General features: G+C 39.6%; 1 protein-coding gene across 1 annotated transcript in view; it reads left to right on the forward strand.

Annotated features, from left to right (window-relative positions):
* The window catches only part of VPS41 (VPS41 subunit of HOPS complex), a 281,951-nt gene that overhangs the window by 169,577 nt on the left and 90,384 nt on the right, over positions 1-21,990 (forward strand). The window contains exons 11-16 of the mRNA XM_066272129.1: positions 9,279-9,376; positions 12,696-12,825; positions 14,842-14,957; positions 16,245-16,301; positions 18,746-18,807; positions 20,471-20,552. Coding sequence (XP_066128226.1) covers positions 9,279-9,376; positions 12,696-12,825; positions 14,842-14,957; positions 16,245-16,301; positions 18,746-18,807; positions 20,471-20,552 — 545 coding nt within the window. The remainder of the gene's footprint in view (positions 1-9,278; positions 9,377-12,695; positions 12,826-14,841; positions 14,958-16,244; positions 16,302-18,745; positions 18,808-20,470; positions 20,553-21,990) is intronic.

Below are 21,990 nucleotides of genomic sequence, written 5' to 3' on the forward strand. Positions count from 1 at the left end.
GATATGCAGGTTCCAGCAGTGGGACAGCTCTCCTGTGCATGACATAGGCTACGTGGTAGTCTTTGTCACCAGGACTCAGGACAGCTCGGGTATTGTTCAAAGTAGTTTGCTTAAGGATCTAGCTTTGTATGGTTTCTGTTCTGTTATAATTCATTCTGACTGTCTATAGTTTGTTAGTTTCTCTGTTCTGCACTGATTTTTCCCCCAACATTTTATTATGAAAAAATTGAAACATACAAAAAGGTAAAGAATTTGATAGTGAGCACCTATATACTCACCTCTTGGATTCTGCATTAATATTTTACTATACTTGCTTTATTACATGTCTTTCCATTCCTCCTCAAAATACGAACTGTTTTCCATTCACTGCTTGAGACTAAATTATTTGTTATTGTTACTGGAATTAATAAAGTTTTTCCATAAAAAGTAGTGGTAAGAAATCTGAGGTAACAAATAGATTTTATCCCTTTTATAAGAATAACCACCAAGCACTTGCTAAATACATTACAAATAGACTTCCATTTAATCTTCACAGTGATCCCAATAGGTAGGGGTTGTTAGCCCATTTTATTGAAGAAGCTGAGGTTTAGAAGGATTAAGTAACCCGCTCAATGTGATTACATTCATAAGCAAAGAAGGCAACGCTTGAACTCAGGTATGGCTTGTTTCACATCTGTTGCTCATAATCCCTGTGTCTTCCATTCTTCCTATGCAGTCCTTCCACCTAAGTCCTGGCCCTGTCTGTAGCCAGAGGAGCTGGTGAGAAGGACCAAGGCTTGTTCCAGACATTTAAATAATAACTGGAGGGGTAGAAATTCACTAGAATCCAAAGACCTATTTTAACATACCAGTGATGTCTGCTCACATCTTAGTCAAACAGCCAAAGGACATGGAAGTACAGTAGATTTGTTCTTCTATTTTTGTTTCAGAGAAGTATCTCATATGGAGAAGTAAAAATGGTATTTCCTGTTGTTTTATCCTGGGATTGATAGCCCTTCACTGTTTCTCTTCAGATGGTTAGGGAACAAACATAGTTGTCTTGGATGGCTGTCAGGTTTATTTCTAAGGAAAGGGAGCCAAATCCATGCTGTGATATGATCCTTTTAATATTTTGAAAAAGAACAAGAGGTCATTTGCTATTTTTTAATGTATGACCTAAGTGTAGTTGATGAATCAAGGTAATTCAAAGGTTATTGGTCTCTAAAAGTATTCATTTATCTTTTAACTTTTATTTTATTGTGGTTAGAACACTTAGCATGTGATCTACCCTCTTAATAATTTTTTTTTTTTTTCTGAAGCTGGAAACGGGGAGAGACAGTCAGACAGACTCCCGCATGCCCCCAACCGGGATCCACCTGGCACGCCCACCAGGGGCTACGCTCTGCCCACCAGGGGGTGATGCTCTGCCCCTCCGGGGCATCGCTCTGCCGCAACCAGAGCCACTCTAGCGCCTGGGACAAAGGCCAAGGAGCCATCCCCAGCGCTCAGGCCATCTTTGCTCCAATGGAGCCTTGGCTGCGAGAGGGAAAGAGAGAGACAGAGAGGAAGGAGTGGGGGGATGGAGAAGCAGATGGGCGCTTCTCCTATGTGCCCTGGCCGGGAATTGAACCCGGGTCCCCCGCATGCCAGGCCGACGCTCTACCGCTGAGCCAACCAGCCAGGGCCCATAAATTTTTGAGTGTATAATACAGTATTGTTTTTCTAAGATTTTATTTATTCATTTTAGAGAGGAGAAAGAGAGAAAGACAGAGGAGAAGGGGAGGAGCAGGAAGTATCAACTCCCATATATACCTTGACCAGGCAAGCCCAGGGTTTTGAACTGGTGGCCTCAGCATTCCAGGTTGATGCTTTATCCACTGTGCCACCACAGGCCAGGCCAATATTGTTAATCATAGGCACAGTGTTATGCAGCATATCTTGGGGCTTACTCATCTAGTGTAACTAAAACTTTATGCCTGTTGATTAGCAATGCCCACTTTCCTTCCATCCTCCGAGCCCTTTGTAGCTACTGTTCCACACTTTGATTCTATGAATTTCACTGTTTTAAATACTATATATCGGCCTGGTTGGTGGCTCAGTGAATAGAGCAATGGCCTGGCTTATGAACATCCCGGGTTCAATTCCCAGTTAGGGCATACAGGAGAGAGCCAACCATCTGCTCCTCTCCTCCTCCTTTTCCCCCTTCTTTTCCTTTCCCCTTCTCTCCCTTCTCCCCTCCCACAGCCAGTGGCTCTATTGGTTAGGTTGGTCAGAGCACAATAGCCTCAGATGCTAAAAATAGCTCAGTACTTGAGCATTGGCCTCAGATGAGGTTGCTGGGTGGATCCTGGTTGCATAAATGCTGGAGTCTGCTTCACTCCCTTCCTCTTACCTTAAAAATAAATAATAAAAAATTAAAAAGTAAATGTATATAAGCAGAATCATGCAATATTTGTCTTTCTGTGACTGGCTTATTTTTGCATAAAGTTGTCCAGTTTCATATTGTTGTATATTGTAGTATTTTCTTCTTTTTCTAAGGCTGAGTAATGTTTTACTGTATGTATACACCACATTTTCTTTATTCATTCCTCTGTGGATGGACATTTCGGTTGTTTTCATATCTTAGCTGTTGTGAGTGCTACAATAATGGGAGTGCTAATACCTCTTCAAGATCATGATTTCAACTGTTTGGATATATGCCCAGATCCTGTAGTAGTTCTATTTTCAATTATGGAATTTTCATATTTTTTTTCATTGCAGCTGCATTGTTATGCATTCCCATAAACAGTGTGCACAGGTTCCAACTTCTCCACCTTCTCGTCAATACTTGTCTTTTCTTTTTTAAATAGCCTATAACAAATTAAAGTATAACTGTTTGGTTTGAGCCTTTTGACATATCAGAACCTTTTCTATTGTCTAAGTGGTTTTCAGGTGCTGGCCCCTGGACCCGTGCCAGTCCACCAGAAATTTTGTGCTGGTCCACAGAGGAGTTAACCACCCTGATGTTTTATGAAGATTATAGAGTCTATGGATAATCTCCATACAACATCAGGGTACTTAACTGCTCTAAGCAGTGTGTTGTTAGCTACTCACAAGTTCACTCCTCCTCGGTGCTACTTCATGAGTGCTGAAGTTTAGTAAATGCTTAATTTAACACAGAATTATGCTGAATATTGATTAGAAAATATGGAACTAAATTGCACACTAAACCTGTTTTAAATGGTTTTGACTTATATGTACTGTCACCTCCTTAGCTGAGTGTTTCTGCTGCTTTGTCCATTAGCCACTCTCTTGTCTTTTACGTCATGTTAGGACTTCTCCAGAATCTGCTGATGTAAGGCTCTGTGAAGTCACTTTTACTTAAGTATATCTGCTTCAAAGTGCAATCCTGAAGATGTTGGAATGTTGTAATTTCTGAATGTATTGTCTTAGATCTGTGGTCATGCTTACAGTGTTCAAGCTTATTGAAAAGTATGTGGATGTTATATCAGTTGATTATGAAATACTACTATCTGGTGACCAAGGGGTCAGGTTCTCTTGGGAACAAGGCATTATCACAAAAGAGCCTTGATTCTTCTTCATAAGTGAATACAAGACAACTAAAGATAATTGTTCTTATTTATAGGTTGCTTGAAAAACCTTTTTTGTTTGCTTTTTAAGAATCATAGAAGCTAAAATCTTTAGGATATCACTTTATTTGGCTTCAGTAAGATACCAAATCCTTCTGCATCACATTTAGCTAGCGGGCATTTTGAACCCAGCAAAGGGAAAACAAGGACCAAAAATTCAGAAGCAGCACAAGTCCTGTATATTGTGGTGCTTTTGCTGTTGTCAGAGCACAGCAAATTCAAGACGGGCTGGCTACATGCATGCAGCTCTACCAGAGGGTTGTCAAGCCCTTAACTTCCACTTCTCTAACTGTGATGCACTTCTGAGCATCTCTATGTCCTGATTTGATTTCAAGTGTGACTTATAACTGGGAAAAGGAAGACTTCAAATTCCTGCCTCTGCTACCTTCTACCCAAGTGACTAGTCCAGCAACTTAACCTGCTGAGCATCAGCCCCTCTGAAATAGAGATGTGCTTGTTATGGTAAAAAAGGTAATGTCTGTAAAACACTTACCATATTGCCTCCCAGCATAATATTTATTATCTTGGAGCTATTGTTAATATCACCATTATATTTAGTTATTCAGTGAAAGAAAAACTGGTTTCTTTTAACAGTCAGAAAAGTAACCTATTGTGTTCAATAAAATCAATTGAAAGAGAATTGGAAAGATATAAATAAGGATTTACTAAATCATTCTGAAGAGATTAATGCATTTCATAATTGTATTTCTCACTAAAATATATCTGTAAGCCAATATTTGGTGGAGATACAAGTAATACTCAAGAATATTGATGCCTGGCCCGGCGGTGGCTCAATGGATAGAGCATCGGACTGGGATGTGGAGGACCCAGGTTCGAGACCCCGAGGTCGCCAGTTTGAGTGCGGGCTCATCTGGTTTGAGCAAAGCTCACCAGCTTGGACCCAAGGTCGCTGGCTTGAGCAAGGGGTTACTCGGTCTGCTGAAGGCCCACGGTCAAGGCACATATAAGAGAAAGCAATCAATGAACAACTAAGATGTCGCAACAAAAAACTGATGATTGATGCTTCTCATCTCTCTCCATTCCTGTCTGTATTTCCCTATCTATCCCTCTCTCTTTCTCTCTGTCTCTGTAAAAAATAAATAAATAAAAGAATATTGATTTAAATATCTCATATATCTGAATATGCTGATACTAAGTGAGATAATCTAGTTGGAAATTGTTTGGAAGAAGGTCTTTTATTCAGACCTAAATAATATCTTAATTTTTACCCTCTAATATACATTTATTTTTAAAATCCTTTTTAATTAAATTTTTCATGAAAATTTTTCTAATGAATATTTAATGAAATGTTTTCTCTCATGATATAAACACCACCACCCCCTTAAGGGGCTTATAGTTATGTTTATTGCCACTGTTTCTACCCCTGTATTCTCCCTCCATGTAAATAAAGCTTCCTACTTTGTACTGTTTCTTGATTTATACCTATTTCCATTTTTGCTTGGTATGTGGTATTTTAGTTATTTCTTTAGCTTCTAGTTTCACAAGTCTCTTTTAAGTCAGAGAAGGAGTCTTCATCATCTTGATGCTTCTAGAAGAGTGTCTTATGCTTAATTGGGACTCAGTAATTCTTTAAGTTGTTGATAATCCTCAGAGATATAAAAGTTATGGTTCAAGAAAGCTTGTTAATTTTTATGTCCATCACATAGCAATCATTCTGAAACTGGTAGCATATGCACCACTGATGGCCCAACAGTATTTATGTATTTATATAAAGCTGACTTCATCCTGGCTGATATAAAGTTGATATACAATACTGATCTATTAACATTTTGTGCTTGGAGGATTCTGGGAAGATGGTGGCAGTGGCAACATAATTTGTCTGTCTGTCTGAGTCCTCTCATAAAAATGGAACAACTGGATCACAGCCAAAAACCCATAGACAATATTTACAACAAAACTGAGTGACAAGATAGCCCTAAGAACCCCCAGATACAAGTGGATGGGAAAAACCAATAGCCACAGACCTGCTATGGTATCAGCATCTGAGTGAGAAAAAGCAAAGGGGAGCAAGGGACGTAGGGGACTTGAGCTCAGGAGGACTTCAGAACAGCTGCCTAGTGTTTCCTGGAAAAGACCACAGACCGTTCTGAGATGCGTGGGTGCAGGGTTGCAGTTAGATGGAGGGGCTTGGGCATCCCAGAACCCCCTGTGAACTGTCACAAGTTGAGCCGCTGGCACTTCCTGCCAAGGACCAAAAAAGTAGCAAGGTCAGTTCTCATATTAAGGTTTAAGAAATAGTGATTGTGGAGCAGTATAACGTCCTTGGCAATGAAAGCACACCAGAAACAACACCCACCAAACAGATTGCAACTGTAATTTACTGTTTAGAACAAGCTATAAGACGTTTTTAAGAAGTGAAGCAAGGCGTGAAAGTATAACAAAAATAAGAATTTAATAATTTAAGTGAGGTAACAACTCAGAAAATAATTATAAGTAAAAGGTAATTTCAGAAATAAAGATTAAACGAGAAGGGACACAAGCAAATAGACACAAAGATAATGCATAAGAAACAAGAAAATTTTAATTAAAAAAATAAAGGAAAAAATTTACGATTAAGTGCTAAATACTGAAGACAGGCAAACATGATTCAACCTACAAATCAGAGTCCTTCAAAATGAGAACCTAGAATAAATAACAAAAATAGTATTTCAAGAAAAATTTTCTTAAACTACAAAGAAAACTTAAATTCTTATAAATTAAAATAGTATAGTGTGTATCTGAAGGTAGTGACCCATGAGGTGCACCTTTAAGATAGAGTTGAGTCAAATTACTAGAGTTTGAAGACACAGAAAACATCTTTTGTTCATTTAGACCTAAGCTGTCAGTACGGTGGCCACTAGCCACTTGTGCTGTTGGTCTGTGAACTGTGGCCAGCACAGTCAGATGTGCTTCATGTAGGCTTTCCTATGACACAGTGTGAAGAAAGTAGATTACCTCGTTTTGTGTTAAATGTTAAAAGGGTATTATTTAGATATGTTGTGTTAAATAAATCATTTTTTAAATTTCACTTTTTTTTAGGATTTTTTTTTATTGATTTATCAGAGAGGCGAGAGGGAATGGGGGAGCAAGAAGCATCAATTCATAGCTGCTTCCTTTTAGTTGTTCATTGCTTGTCATATGTGCCTTGACCTGACAAGCCCAGGGCTTCGAGCTGCGGCCTCAGCGTTCCAGGTCAGTGCTTTCTCCACTGCGCCATCACAAGCCAGGCCTCTTTTTACTCTTTAAAAGGGTACTGAACAGTTTAAATTTTTAAATTGCATATGGAAGTTGTATTGTTGGCTGCTTGATACTCTGTTGGATAGTGCCGAGCAAGAACTCGAGCTTCCCTTCTGGGTCAGGGCTGTGTACAGAACACTTTGTCACTTTCCTTGAATTACTTCTTCTAGCATGTCTAGGAATGCTTTGTCCTCCAGAATGAACCAGAGCTCAGCAATCCTTTCATCCAATCAGGGTGAGGGAGGCTGTACTCCAGGTATGAAGGGCACTAAATCTGAAGTTACTACCACAGAACTATGGAGAAGATCTGAATCAAGAAACTGGTAGAAAATGTGGTCGATCCCAATGAATCTCAGGTGCAGTGCTGGTTGTTGAAAGATCTTTGCCAGCACCACTGCTGTGCCGTTAACAGACCACCCCAATCTACTTGCTGAAGACAGTCACTTATTATCAGTAGTTTATCATTGGACCTCAGCAGACATTTGTACTAGGACCACTGAGCTTTCCATAGATCTCTAAGGTGTATTGTAAGTAAATACATATATTTAAACATTTTTTTTTTACTTTTTAAATTTTATTTTTCAAATATACTTGACAGTCATAATTATTTTGTATCAATTTCAAGTTTACATCATAGTGGTTAGACAATTACATACTTTACAAAGTGATCCCCCCGGCACCATACATACAATATAATTAACTAGCCCCTATGCTGTACTTTAACACCCCGTGAGTATTTTGTAACTACCAATCTATACATCTCAATCCCTTCACCATATATACTTCTTAAAGTGATGCAATAATAGTTCTTTATAATTTTTAAAAAGATAGAAATTTATTTTATTTGACCTATATTTCATTTAAATAATAGTTTTATCATAATGTAATCTATTCCATTTTCCTCTTTTAGATCTTCAAATAAAATATTAAGTGTTGTTAAAAGGAGTAATTGTCATTTCATAATTATAGATAGCTCTCCTTGTTTGTGTCCTTTCCTTGTGGCCTTTTTTTTATCTTATTTTTATTAATTTTAAGGCAGTGACATTGATAAATCAGGGTACATATGTTCTGAGAAAACATCTCCAGATTATTTTGACCTTTGATTATGCTGCATACCCCTCACTCAAAGTCAAATCATCCTCGGTCACCTTCTATTTGGTTTTCTTTGTGCCCCTACCCTCCCCCCAACTCCCTCCCTCTCCTTCACCCCTTGTGACCTTTTTTTTATTTCACCACAATTTTATTTTTTAAAATTTATTTTCATTAAATTTAATGGGGTGACATTGGTTAATAAGATCATACAGGTTGCAGGTGTACATTTTCATGGTACATGATCTGTGTGTTGCATTGCGTGCCCACCACCCAAAGTCAAACCATTTTCCAATACTGTATATTTGTTCCCTTTTATCCTCCTTGACTCCCCCGCCCCCCTCCCTCTGGTAACCACCTTGCTATTATCTATGTCTGTGAGTTCATTTTTGTGTCCCACATATGAGTGAAATCATATGGTTCATAGTTTTTCCTGTCTGACTTATTTCGCTTAGTGGAATATTCTCAAGGTCCCTCCGTGTTGTCACAAATGGCAGCATTTCATCTTTTTTTTGTGGCTGATTAGTATTCCATGGTATATATGTGGCACGTCTTACTCCAGTCTTAGCTTTTATACCGCTATAATGCCCTGATTGTGAACAACTGAAACTCAGGCATTTTTAAGAAATTATTGTTGCCTGACCAGGTGGTGGCGCAGTGGGTAGAGTGTCAGACTAGGATGCAGAGGGCCCAGGTTCGAGCCCCGAAATCACCAGCTTGAGCATGGGCTCATCTGTCTTGAGCACAGGCTCTCTGGCTTGAGCATGGGATCATAGACATGACCCCACAGTCACTGGCTTGAGGTAAAAGGTTGCTGACTTGAAGCCCAAGGTTACTGGCTCAAGCAATGGGTCACTTGCTCTGGTGGAGCCCCCTGGTTAAAGGCACATATGAGAAAGCAACCAATGAACAAGTAAGGAGCCACAACGAAGACTTGATGCTTCTCATCTCTCTCCTTCTTGCTTGTCTGTCCCTATCTGTCCCTTTCTTTGTCTCTATCTCTCGCTAAAAAAAATAATAATAAAGAAATTATTATTGTTATTAATAGTAGTTTACGTTAGGTTTTCATGGGATTTAACTATGTTTTTTTAAACTATGTCCAGTTTAAGCTAGCTGGGCCCAGTGATCGTTCATGTTGCTGTTATGACCATGTTTGCTTTCGGTTTGTGACAAATTTTCAAGTGAGGTGGTTAGATATTCTTCTCTTGTCCTGATTACTGTTGAGTGTCTCCTGGTGTAGATTTCTGAAGTGAGTCTGTCTGGAGTGCAGAGTAGACATGTTCTTTCCTTTGTATGCTGCTTTTGCTCCTATTAATGGTGAATCTCATGTCCTTTTGTTTGCAGTGTCCCAGTTTGAAACCGAATTCTTCATCAGTGGTCTCGCACCTCTCTGTGATCAGCTGGTTGTGCTTTCCTATGTGAAGGAAGTTTCAGAGAAAACGGTAATTTACTTCACCCCAAACTCAAAGGGATGTGTGGTTTCATTTTCAGCATTATAGCCAGATCAGTTGCCCATGAAAAGGCTCTGCTATAGTCAGAGCAGAACTCCAGGACCTGTGAAGTAAGGCCTGCAGAGATTACTGTGCCCACTTAACATGTGACCTCTGAGAAGCACCGCCTGCCTTTGTTTCTTTTGCTGAGCAAAAGAGAACCATTTTTTTCCCATCTCTCGGTGTTTTAGCAAAAGGAATGAAGGATTCCTCTTTCTGAAAAGCAAAGAAACTAAGCTGACACTGTGTGTTACCAGAAATGACAGCAATGAAGTTGATCTGCTGTAACAACAGGACCCCTGTGGTCAGAGGGAGTTACAGAAAGGGCAGTTCATTATTTCCTGTGGTCCAGACTTATTTGTTTACCTCCCAGTGGCCTAGTAATTCTAAGTAGCTTGATTCTTGCTCTGAAATAGATTGTTGTGAAGTCTCAGTTATTAGTGCAAGTGTGAAATGCAAGGCTAAATAAATAAGCAACAGAGAAGCTAAATTTTGTTAAACATGACTTTGGAATGCAGCCTGTATGCATGGTCCAGGGAGGGGCCTGCACATTCAGCCTCTCTTTGAAGCCCAAATCAGCCTCATTCCCAATTTGTCTGTATTGTCAGAGTCCAGAGAGGTTCTGTCAGTAAGAGGGTAGGGGTAGATTCAAGGCATAAACAAGGAGAGCTGGTTGGGAAGAATCTTCTTTTGATCCTGCATATGAAAGAAATTGCAATTGATTGTCTAGTCCTTTAAGTAAGTAAGCTCTCCTTTTCAGTATCCCCTCCTTTTTTCCCTCTTTTTCAAATGCCAAGGAATATAGTGGGGAGAAAAACCCTAGGAGCACCAGTTTTGAAGTGGTTTCTGCTCTCAAGCATTTCTGTGAGCTAGCACTTGCACCAGGAAGCCATTGCTATAGTAACCTGAAGCTCTGGGTGCCCATGTTGCTAGGCAATGGGGTGCTGTAGACTTAAGTGAACACTCAAACCTGCTAAAATCAATAGGGCTGGCCTCTAGCTCTGTTGCAAGACATCAGTTTGTTATTATCTTTTTTTTTTTTTAAATAAAAGCAGTGGCTCCTGAGGGAGTAAATATGGTACTTTTTGATGAAGAATGTGGTGAGCATTGAGAATGTGATTGAAAAACAGAAGGAAAGAAGCAGTAAAATGAAAGAAGAAAAGCCTAATGAACAATCGACACAAAAAAGAAAGAGAAGAAACCTTTGTTAGTAAAAGAGGGCATTGGAAAAGAGTACAAACCAACAAAGGCCAACCTCATAGAGCAGGTTAAAAATGGACGAGAGGGTCTTGGAGATGACTGAAAATGTGTGTCATTATATTCTTCTCATATATCACCAAAGTACACCTTAAATTCTGAAACACAGAATAAACTGATAAAAGTAAGACAAAAAGAATAAAGAGGCATCTTGGGGCTGACCACGCCCCCTTTTTCCATATCAAGAAGATAGCTTAAGTACAAAATTAAAATTTATATCATTCATAATAATACCCCCAACATATTTTTCCTGTTGCACACTTTACATCTGCATTTCCCCCACAGTTGCAGTCATAGTTACACGCTATCCTGTACTGACATACTTTTGACTGAGCCTACTCCATTCTCTCTCCACATGGCTGTGTAGTCTCCCACTGTTATCATTTGTAGTGGTTGTGTCCTCTTTCACCTGTTTTATTTACCCTAATTTATTAAGATGTTCCCCTGATGTTTTGTTTTTCTTCATTCATTAATAAAGCACATGTGTGTTAAATATTGTGCTAAGCACTGGGGATCGTAGGTCAGTAAGACCAAATTCCTGATGCTAGGAAATTCACAGAGGAGCAGGGCATTTTTGGCCAGTGAACAAGGGTTGTCAAACAGTGAGATGGATCACGTTGTTGATGGTTACCCTACACATGTAAAGGAGCTCCTTATGTAGTCCAGCAAGATGGTTTTCTTTTAATATTATTTGGTTCAAATATTTTTTTCTATTTTGCTACTTTTGTCTTTCCTATTGCAGTTAATTTTTTAAAATATTGAAATCTTTGTTTTTTCCTCATTTTTTCAAAATTGAGATTAGTTCTCATTTCCCCATATATCTGATAAATTATGCTCTGTATTCACTATTTTTATTTTTTTCTCTGCTAGTTGATCTTTTATAGTTGCTGATTTATTTTTGGAATGTTTTCAGTATATGTAGTACAAAGCTAACATAATTGCTTTTTAGTTAAACTAACAAAATTGATCAGAGAAATATTTGGGGCTTACTGTTTATTTGGGGAACTGGAGAGTTGAGCGTGGTAATGGACTTTCATTGTATTGTTCATCTGTGTTCTCTGCACCAGTGGCACACTGCTTTGAGCCATATTGCTTAGGAAAATAGTCAGGTGTCTGTTTCAAGCCTGTGTATGAATGCCCCAAAAGCATGAACTTTAAGGTAAAACAAACTTGACTTGAAATCTATGGTTTACCCTAAGTCTCAGTTTTTCTACAAATCCCAGTTTTATCATTTACCTACATAACTTTGACCTTAGTAAACTTTTTGATCCTCATTTTTCTTCATCTGTGATATTAGGAACAGTAATACTTACTAAGGGGTAATTTAAGAACTCTATGAGCATAATCTCTGTATGATCATACTAGGTTAGTGAAACTGTCAGAGGCCCTCAATCAATCACCTTTTCTCCTTCTATCCTGATACAGAACTGCACTGTCCAAAACTGTAGTCACTAACCATATGTTTACATTTAAATTAATTTAAAACTAAATGTAAATTGCTAAATAGAATTTACAACTCCATTTCTCAGTCACCGTAGTCCCATTTCTGGTATTCAGGAGGCCCCTGCGACTCCTGTTGGTGATGTTGGGCAGTACAGATAGGGAATGTTCCTATCATCTCAGCCCGTCCTGCTGTAGACAGAGCTCTTAGCTGCTGGCCTTTGAGCATTCCCAGTAAGTTTACCCACAGAGGCAGCAGGTTGGGTAACATTGTTTGTTTTTCTTACACTTGCGAGGAAAAGGTGTGACAGTTGTCCGAGGCTGTGCCGGCTATGGATTTTGTGGACTGTGGTGGTGGGCTACAGACGTAACACAGCAGTATCTGTCCTGTGTATCTTGGGCTAAAGGACAGGAAATCAAACACAGTTATGAGGCTGTCTGTGGTAGATGGTTAGAAGAGCTTACATCTGCTGAAATAATAAAACAAGGCATTTAATTATGGCTAATTAGGTTAATTTGTATAATGTATAGAACTGTAATTAAAATGAGCCATTTCTCTCTTTTTTTGCCCTAGGAAAGAGAATACTGCGCCAGGCCCAGGCTGGACATTATCCAGCCACTGTCCGAGGCATGCGAAGAGATCTCTTCTGATGCACTGACCCTGAGAGGTTTCCAGGAAAATGAATGTAGAGATTATCACTTAGGTGAGTCAGGCTGGCTCCGATGATGTCTTACATTGATATTTCCCCTCTCACTCAAGTAGCAAAACCAGGAATGTAAATGGAGGTGCTGAAAGGATCTGAGAGAACATCTGGGCAGGCCTCTTGTTGCAGCTGTGGCATCGCGGCCCAGAGATGCCCTAGGGCCCTGGGGAATAGGCTCTGTGCTCTTTGTTCTTATATTTGCTCTGTTGGTCGAAGGATTTCATGTGACAACTAATTTACGTCGATGTCGAGCAGCATAGTTCTAATCACTCTCAACTTCGTGCCTCTCAACAGTGTGCTGTGGGATGGCGGAGAAGTTTATCTTTCAGTTTGTGACCAAATGCTCAGAGACCAGGAGAGTGCTGCACCCGTACTAGGCATTCACCGAATATTTGTTGAGTTGATGAACAAATATGCTTAGTTACTGCTCAGAAGTAAACGGAAAGTCATTGCTGTTTAGTTGTATCAGGGGCATCTGTGTTGGGGTGTAACCATATCCTTGAAAAACACATTCTTAAACTTCTAAGAATTGGCATTTTAAAAAAATGATTGAATTTATTGGAGTGACATTGGTTGGAAATGTAGTTTTCAGGTGCACAGTTCTACAGTGTATCATCTGTACACTGCACTGTGTTCACCCCAAGTCAAGTCTCCTCCATCGCTATTCCCTGCCCCGTGGCCTCCTCCACGTCTCCCACCACGTTTCCCTCCTCCAGTCCCCACACTGTTGTCCGTGTCTAAATACGTTGTTTTTTTATGCTTAGTCCCTTTTTTGCTAGTATTTTGAGTTCTCATTTTAGCAAAAAGAAATGAAGAAATATTCTATACATGTTTGAGTTTTCTTATGTGAAACCTCTAGTCAGCTGAAAAATGTAGAAATTGTATATTTGGGACTTGGCAAAAAGCAAACGTGATTCACAGCCGAAAATGCCCAGTCTAAGTATTTTGCTCAGAGCAAACTCGGCTGCACACTTAGAAACCCCTCAGAACAGGTTTTATAATTGAATTCTGCAGGAAACATTCACAATTGGCGTTGTGCACAACATGCTGAAATGACAGATTATATCCCCAGGGTTTGGGGCATCTGTCATTTATGCTTTAGATGGCCTTGACCTTGATGAGGAGGAAACGTTTATTACAGACTGTGGGGTGTGATTGTTCTGTAAAAATAGAACAGTGCTGTAAATGGCCATAAGTAACATTTATATACAGTACATGAATTCTAATATGCAGTGAACATGGAGAATTTTGAATACTGTCTTTTAGCTGAGGTCAGAATGTATTAAACACAGAATTTTATTTTATTTTATTTTTTTATTTTTTGTATTTTTCTGAAGCTGGAAACGGGGAGAGACAGTCAGACAGACTCCCGCATGCGCCCGACCGGGATCCACCTGGCACGCCCACCAGGGGCGACGCTCTGCCCACCAGGGGGCGATGCTCTGCTCCTCCGGGGCATCGCTCTGCCGCGACCAGAGCCACTCTAGCGCCTGGGGCAAAGGCCAAGGAGCCATCCCCAGCTCCCGGGCCATCTTTGCTCCAATGGAGCCTTGGCTGCAGGAGGTGAAGAGAGAGACAGAGAGGAAGGAGGGGGGGTGGAGAAGCAAATGAGCGTTTCTCCTATGTGCCCTGGCCGGGAATCGAACCCGGGTCCCCCGCATGCCAGGCCGACGCTCTACCGCTGAGCCAACCGGCCAGGGCCAAACACAGAATTTTAAACCCACCTTATTTTTAAAAATATTTTTGGTGTTCCCACCCCCTTCCTATTTCCTTTCTTTTTTTCTTCCAAATAATTTTACACCTTAAATACTTTTTAAAGCAGTGGAATATATTCTGTCATTCTCAACTGTGTCCCATGCCTGCCTTTAAACAGAACCAAACATACTTGTTCCAAAGGTAGGCAAGTTTTCTGTTTTCACTTTATAACTTGGGTTGCCTAACCAAGTCCCCTGAAACCACTGCCAAGGTTCCTACTGTTGAGTGACCTGAGGTGTTCCTCTATTCTCTCACCTCTAGAGTACTCGGAAGGGGAATCCCTCTTTTACATCGTGAGTCCAAGAGATGTCGTAGTAGCCAAGGAGCGAGACCAAGACGACCACATTGACTGGCTCCTTGAGAAGAAGAAATATGAAGTAGTTTGGATTTTGTTTTCTTGAAAGCATTGACACGTCTGTAGCATAGAGAGGATAAAAGGTTTTGTGATAAATCTTTCATGTAGGTGAATTAGAATGCCCTAAACTAAAAATATTTTGGAGCTTAATAACTTTCCAATGTTCTTTTGGAAACTGAGGGAATCACGATCACAAGGAGGTTAACTGGCCTTACTGTTCAATGGGGGAAGAGTTGATAGCGGACGAAGGGGGTGGGTTAGATCCAGCCTGTTGAAGTGTTTATTTTGTGCTTTCTCAAGGAAAACAAAATAGAGCTAGGATTCCAGTATTGTCTATTTGGATATTTTCATGAAATTATTTCTCTATTCCTTATTTCACATGTAAATGTAAATCTTGAAAATTAATGTTCACTTAGGATGGTTTGAACTACGCATTCAGGTGGACTGATGGTGTCCACTTCGTAGAGTCTTAGTTCAGACTAATTGTAGTAGATAATGACCAATTATGGTCAAACAAACAAATAAACCAAAAACCATTTTTTAACTTTAATAGCCAGAAAGGCATTCTTGTGTTGGTTTAGTTACAGAAACTCTCTGGATGGCTTTAATACTAATCAGCTAAAAGCAAACAAACTAAAAACCATCCATTTATATATTGCTTTAAGTTTGTAACCACCTGGCAGGATTTGGGGAAAAAATGTTTTTAATTTATAAACTGTTTAGAGCCTAGGCATTGGCACCAGGGTCATCTTATATTACTCTAGTGCCAGCAGTTTCTTAAAGAAATAATTCTATGTTTTAAATACTTGTGTTAAAATAATAATTGTAAACTTTCCAGAATAAAAAATCAGAGATTTAAAAAATCTTATTTGTAGATATACCTAAGCATATGCATATAGTTTACTTTTTATGTTTCATAAAGAAAAAGTATCCCTTTGTCAATAATATACATCATACAGATTTAGAATGACAAATTAATTTTTTGTTTGTTTGAACCTGGGAGATTTTGCTATATTTTGATTTCTGTCTGAAAAATGATTAGAATACCCTAATGTAGAAATGAATTCAAATGGAAATAAGAGAAGTCTTCATTTTGGTTGATTTCTTTTGAGTTTGAATGCAGTAAGGTTCATTCAGCCATTACATTAGAAATTTCTGTGCTTGAAGCAAAAGCCATGGGAAAATGGGGCTTCCTTTATGCAGTCCAGAGCTTTAACATAACAAATGTAATGTTCAAACCTCTTACCTCGCCTACTCTCTCCCACTGTTTCTCCTTCTCTACTCCTGTTTCATCCTTGTGTAAATGTAGGAAGCTTTGATGGCAGCTGAAATCAGCCAAAAGAACATTAAAAGACATAAGATTCTGGTAAGTGTGTAATTTCATTATTTGAAGTATAACTTTACTTTTCAATAAATTATAATGAGACTGAAAATAATTTGAAAAGAACTGATTCTTCCCACCTTTTGAGAATTTATTTCAAACTAATTTTCTAACCTGTAAGATCAAAATATTTCATTTTAATAAGTCAGTTTCTGCTTGTGAACAAGAAACTTGTGAACACCTGGCAGGAGGTAGTTTTAAGTAATTTGGAAACTGGATTTTTGAAATACACTTTAAATACAAAGTGTTCCAGTTATGTGTGGGGATGTTTTCTTAAATCATAGGTAAAATCACATTATCACAAACTGTACCAAAGACTCAATTGATTTTGACTAATCCAGCCATCACACACATTTTTACTACATTTGGACTCTGGAAAAATATAGTGACTACAAAGCCTATTTCTTTGCTAACTGTGACAGTGAATGTGCAGAAGGAAAGCCGAAAGGAGATCTTACCCTCTGGATATGAAGGATCTTGAGAGACTGTCCAGCCTGAGACTCGTTTCCAGGTGAAAACTGGAAACTTAGTCTTTTATAGCTCCTTGGTTTTCAGCACAAATTTCTTTTCCCTACACATCCTCCACCTTGAACTTATCTGTAAAACTCCACATAAAAGCCTAATCCCCAAAGTAATTCAGGAACTAAATGGAAAGAAACAGAGTATCCTTTTCCCCCCCATTCAGAATCGTGGAGAATAAGGAGCAGAAGGCATTCCAGCCAATAGTACATGTGATGGTGCAGCATAGAGAAACTGCGTGGTCCTCTTAGTTACGTGAAGCACTTGTGTCTTACATAGGAAGAGTCCCATCCTGAAGGGCCATTGCAATCAGGAGCTTGGCTCTGTCTTGGAGTCTCTAGAAGGCAGTTTAAGTTTTCAGTGCCATACCACATTTGCTTGTTAGAAAGCTTCCCTTTCGCAGATGGGGGCCAGAGGAAGCCAGCTGCAGTATGATTCCCTTTTTGGTGTGGAGGGGAAGATATGGGGCCTGCAGAGTTGATAGGGATGGATTGGCGAAGATAGATAGGAGACAAGGTCGCTAGACCTGGCGTTTGCTAACTGGCTCTCTGTGCACAGGGAAGTGAGAGTGAGAAATGTAGACTGACTCCCAGGCTTTGAGGCTTGGGCTGCTGGTGGATGGTGTTGCCATTCACTGAGAGACGGGGAGAGAGAGAGAAGAGTGTGAAGGAGGAGAGAAGGAGACTGCAAGGAGGATAGGAGTATAGAAGGAGAATTAGTAAGAGGATAGAGATAACATTGGGTTGAAGTTCAAGGTGTACTGGAAAGAGGATGATGACAAAATAAATTCCACATGGGGAAGGGGACATGACCTGAGGAGGAAGGTGCAGAAATTGGTATTACAAAGAAGACATTCTCTTCTGTAACCTGGGCAGAAAGACTCTCCTTTGATATTGTGACATGTTTTCAGAGAAATAAATTTAAGCACCCTTTCTTCTCTCTATAGTTCTGTAGATTTGAAATATGATTTCCTACATAGCAGTCATTAAACTAAAAATATAATAAACTGAGAATTGTGGGTATTTCCCCTCCCTGTCGGAGTGGGCTGGTCCTATGTGTTGGTTATGCACAGGCTTTTCATCTTGGCACAGTGTAATTCCATGACCAGGCAGGCAGTACGAGAAACAACCTCCTGTCAGTATTGTCACCAGGAAGAAATTCCACAAAAACTTCTTTATACATAAAGTAGACCTTAAATTCCAAGTCTTGTTTGTGTTCTGAGTGTAAGCTCTCATGCAGATGCTTTTAAGTGAGAATGAACCTTACAAGGGGAGTCATGGGAGGTCAGACAAGGGCAGCATGTCTCTGCCACCACAGGCTGCCCAAGCCCTTTCAGAACCAAGACGGGGAGGTGCATGAGCATGAAAACTCGGAATCCAGTCGTTTCTACTTTGAGGCTCAGCTTCCTCATCTGTAAACTCATGAGTTTGAGTTACATATTTTTCTGAGCTCATTTTCACTCTAATATTAACTTTAATATTTCCCTTTAATATGCTGTTCTGACACTTTATTTTTCTTACCATTTTTTCAGACTTGATATAGAGGAGATGGGTAGCTCACATTTTACAGATGAAAGCACAAGAAACAATTTTATATCCAATGATAACACAATATTGGATCATGTTTTTAATATTTGGAGATTTCTTCTAAGAAAATCTCTTAAAAGGGGATGGATTAGAAGGCTTTGAAATAGTAACATTTAATTGTTTAAATTGTGAATTCTAACAATTGTGAAAATACAAATATATTTAAATATGATTAGGAGGGAAATATGCATAAAAAAGCAGAGTGACATAAAGCAAACTAAGATACATAAATAGATTCCCATCAGTAGTGCTGGCAGGAACCTAATGTCATGGCCTCCTCAGTGTTCAGTTAATGATGAAGTTTCTTCATTTACTTTTCTCTAGGACATTGGATTGGCATATATAAACCACCTCATGGAAAGAGGAGACTATGACATGGCAGCACGGTAATAACGACATTTACTTGTTAATATATATAGAATTAGTATTAACAGTAAAAAGAAGCCATTCTCTGCAGTGACATTTTTAAAAATATTTCTGACAAATAATTTTTGACTAGTAATAGAACAAATTGATACGTATTATTTACCTGCCATCTCATTTTCATCAAATATTTTTCTCATTATTTAATGAGAGAGGTGTCAAAAACCATGAGGAATTTGAGATTTTTATCCTTTTTATAAGCTCACAAGTTAGCGGGTCACAGTTTCAGGGGTGACTCAGCAATATAGCAGCCAGAGTGCCGGCACTTGTGCCAGAATCCATGGCCCAGGAAATACTACGTAAGCAGTGGCTTGTGACAGGATGGGGACTCTGAACTTAGGGTATCTTGAGTCTTTTGTGATGAGCAGTAAGCTTGCCTTTCCCTGGCCCTAGAGGAATGTTTTTTATTATACTGGACAGAAAACAAATCTGCCCTTTGCTCTGAAGGGAAGCACTGTATGGGTCCTCTCATTATCAGGGCTTTTCATTAAGCAAGCATCCTTGAGAAGATAGAGAAGACAGCCAGTGCCTCTGCTCACAACTCAAGCAGAATTGTCTCTCAGTAAGAGGGTGGCAATTAAATGCCAGTGATCAGACCCCAGGCTCCTGGTTTGCAAAGTTGGTCATGTGGGTGTGTCCCTTCTGCAGGACACGTGTACGTGTAGGTGGCAGACTGGGAAGATGGCTTCAGGCTTACTATTCATTCCCTGAGATTTGGGGAAGTATGTTTCTTTGATGTGTGAATTGAGTGAGGTTGTATTTATAGGTGAACATGTTTCCAGATTATATAGTATGACAGGATTAAGTCTAATTTTGTAGTCCATTATTTAAAGCCATTCAAGAAGTGGTTTGGGGGTTTTTTTTGGGGGTTTTTTTTTGTATTTTTCTGAAGTTGGAAATGGGGAGGCAGTCAGACAGACTCCCGCATGCTCCTGACCGGGATCCACCTGGCATACCCTCCAGGGGGCGATGCTCTCTGCCCATCTGGGGCGTTGCTCTGCCGCAATCAGAGCCTTCTAGCGCCTGAGGCAGAGAGGCCACAGAGCCATCCTCAGCGCCCGGGCAAACTTTGCTCCAATGGAGCCTTGGCTGCGGGAGGGGAAGAGGGAGACAGAGAGGAAGGAGAGGGGGAGGGGTGGAGAAGCAGATGGGCGCTTCTCCTGTGTGCCCTGGCCGGGAATTGAACCCGGGACTCCCGCACGCCAGGCCAACGCTCTACCACTGAGCTAACCAGCCAGGGCCAGAAGTGGTTTTAATTGGCATTTCTGGATATGATCACATTTCTTTAATGTAACAAGGGTCCCCAGATCGGCATTGCTCATCTGGATAAAAAGGAAACTCAGAAGGGAAAAGTCATGGGAAATACCCCTAAGTGTTGTCTTCTGAGAGGTTTTCATCTTTATTTATAAGTAGTTTTTATTAATTTTATGGTTTTCATCAATCCTGTATACACAAACTAGTGGGTACCAGCAACACTTGAGTGGGTACCAGTGGCACTTGAGATAGAAATTTGTCAAAACTCTGAGATGATTATCTAAAAACCCTATGGGAAATGGCTACTTATTCTGTTTATTTTTATTTTTTTTATGTAAACTTCCTTTCTCTCTGGGATTATTTTATTGCCAGCAAATGCCAGAAAATTCTTGGGAAAAATGTAGCCCTCTGGGAATATGAAGTTTATAAATTTAAAGAAATTGGACAGCTTAAGGTAAGCATTACTTTATTTTTAACTCTTAATTTTTAATTTTTTAATTGTTATTTTTTGGAGAGACGGACAGACAGGGACAGACAGGAAGGGAGAGAGATGAGAAATATCAACTCAGAGTTGTAGCACCTTAGTTGTTTATTGATTACTTTCTCATATGTGCCTTGACTGGGGGAGGAGGGGCTCAAGTGGAGCCAGTGACCACTTCCTCAAGCCAGCGACCATGAGGTCATGTCTGCGATCCCACATTCGAGCTGGTGACCCCGTGCTCAAGGTGGTGAGCCCTCACTCAAGCCTGATGCACCTGTGCTCAGGCCAGTGACCTCAGGGTTTCGAACCTGGGTCCTTATTGTCCCAGGCCAATGCTCTATTCACTGCGCTAGTACTTGGTCAGGCAACTCTTAATTTTTGTGTGTAATATATTAAGTTAGGTATGCCTCCAGGAGATTGTGGGTGAGGTTTCAGACAAGCACAATAAAGCAAACATCTCAATAAAGTGAGTCACATGAATTTATTTCCCAGTGCATATAAAAGTTGTTTACACTATACTATAATCTGTTAAATGTGAAATAGCATTGTATCTATAAAAAAAACAAAAGCGGTGTACATAATTAAAATATGCACTATTGCTAAAAAATGCTAACCACCATCTGAACCTGTTGGAAAAATGGTATCAATAGACTTGCTCCAGGCCTGACCTGTGGTGGTGCAGTGGATAAAGCATTGACCTAGAAGTGCTGAGGTCGCCGGTTCGAAACCCTGGGCTTGCCTGGTCAAGGCACATATGGGAGTTGATGCTTCCTGCTCCTCCCCCCTTCTCTCTCTTTCTCTCTCCTCTCTCTCTCTCCTTTCTAAAATGAATTAAAAAAAAATAGACTTGCTCCATGCAGGGCTGCTACAAACCTTCAATTTGTAAAAAAACAAAAGAGCAGTATCTCTGCACTAAAAAGCAAAGCACAATAAAGTTACATATGTCTTTATTGAGATGGAAATAAAATTAAGACAATCGCACTCGGTTCTTTATTGGGAAGTGAGTATTATCTCAGCTAGGAGGAAAAATCAAACTGTTAGAAATTAGTTTCAAAACATAAACCTGGCTTATATTTCATATGTATAAAATATACACATATATAATACAGTATATTACATGATTGATGTATTCACTTTCATATCTCCTTCCAGTTCTGTGTTCAGATGAAGTTTTCATGTTCTTAATGAATGTAGAAAACATTGTATAGTCTCATCCAGTAGATTCTAAAGCATGATGTTGTTGGGTTTGGTTTTTTTTTTCAAATTTACTTAAGATTAATGCTTTTTTTTTGTGACAAAGACAAAGAGAGTCAGAGAGAGGGACGGATAGGGACAGACAGACAGGAAAGGAGAGAGATGAGAAACATCAATTCTTTGTTGTGGTTCCTTAGTTGTTCATTGATTGATTTCT

Source organism: Saccopteryx bilineata, chromosome 4, assembly GCF_036850765.1.
Source record: "Saccopteryx bilineata isolate mSacBil1 chromosome 4, mSacBil1_pri_phased_curated, whole genome shotgun sequence".
Lineage (NCBI taxonomy): Eukaryota > Metazoa > Chordata > Mammalia > Chiroptera > Emballonuridae > Saccopteryx > Saccopteryx bilineata.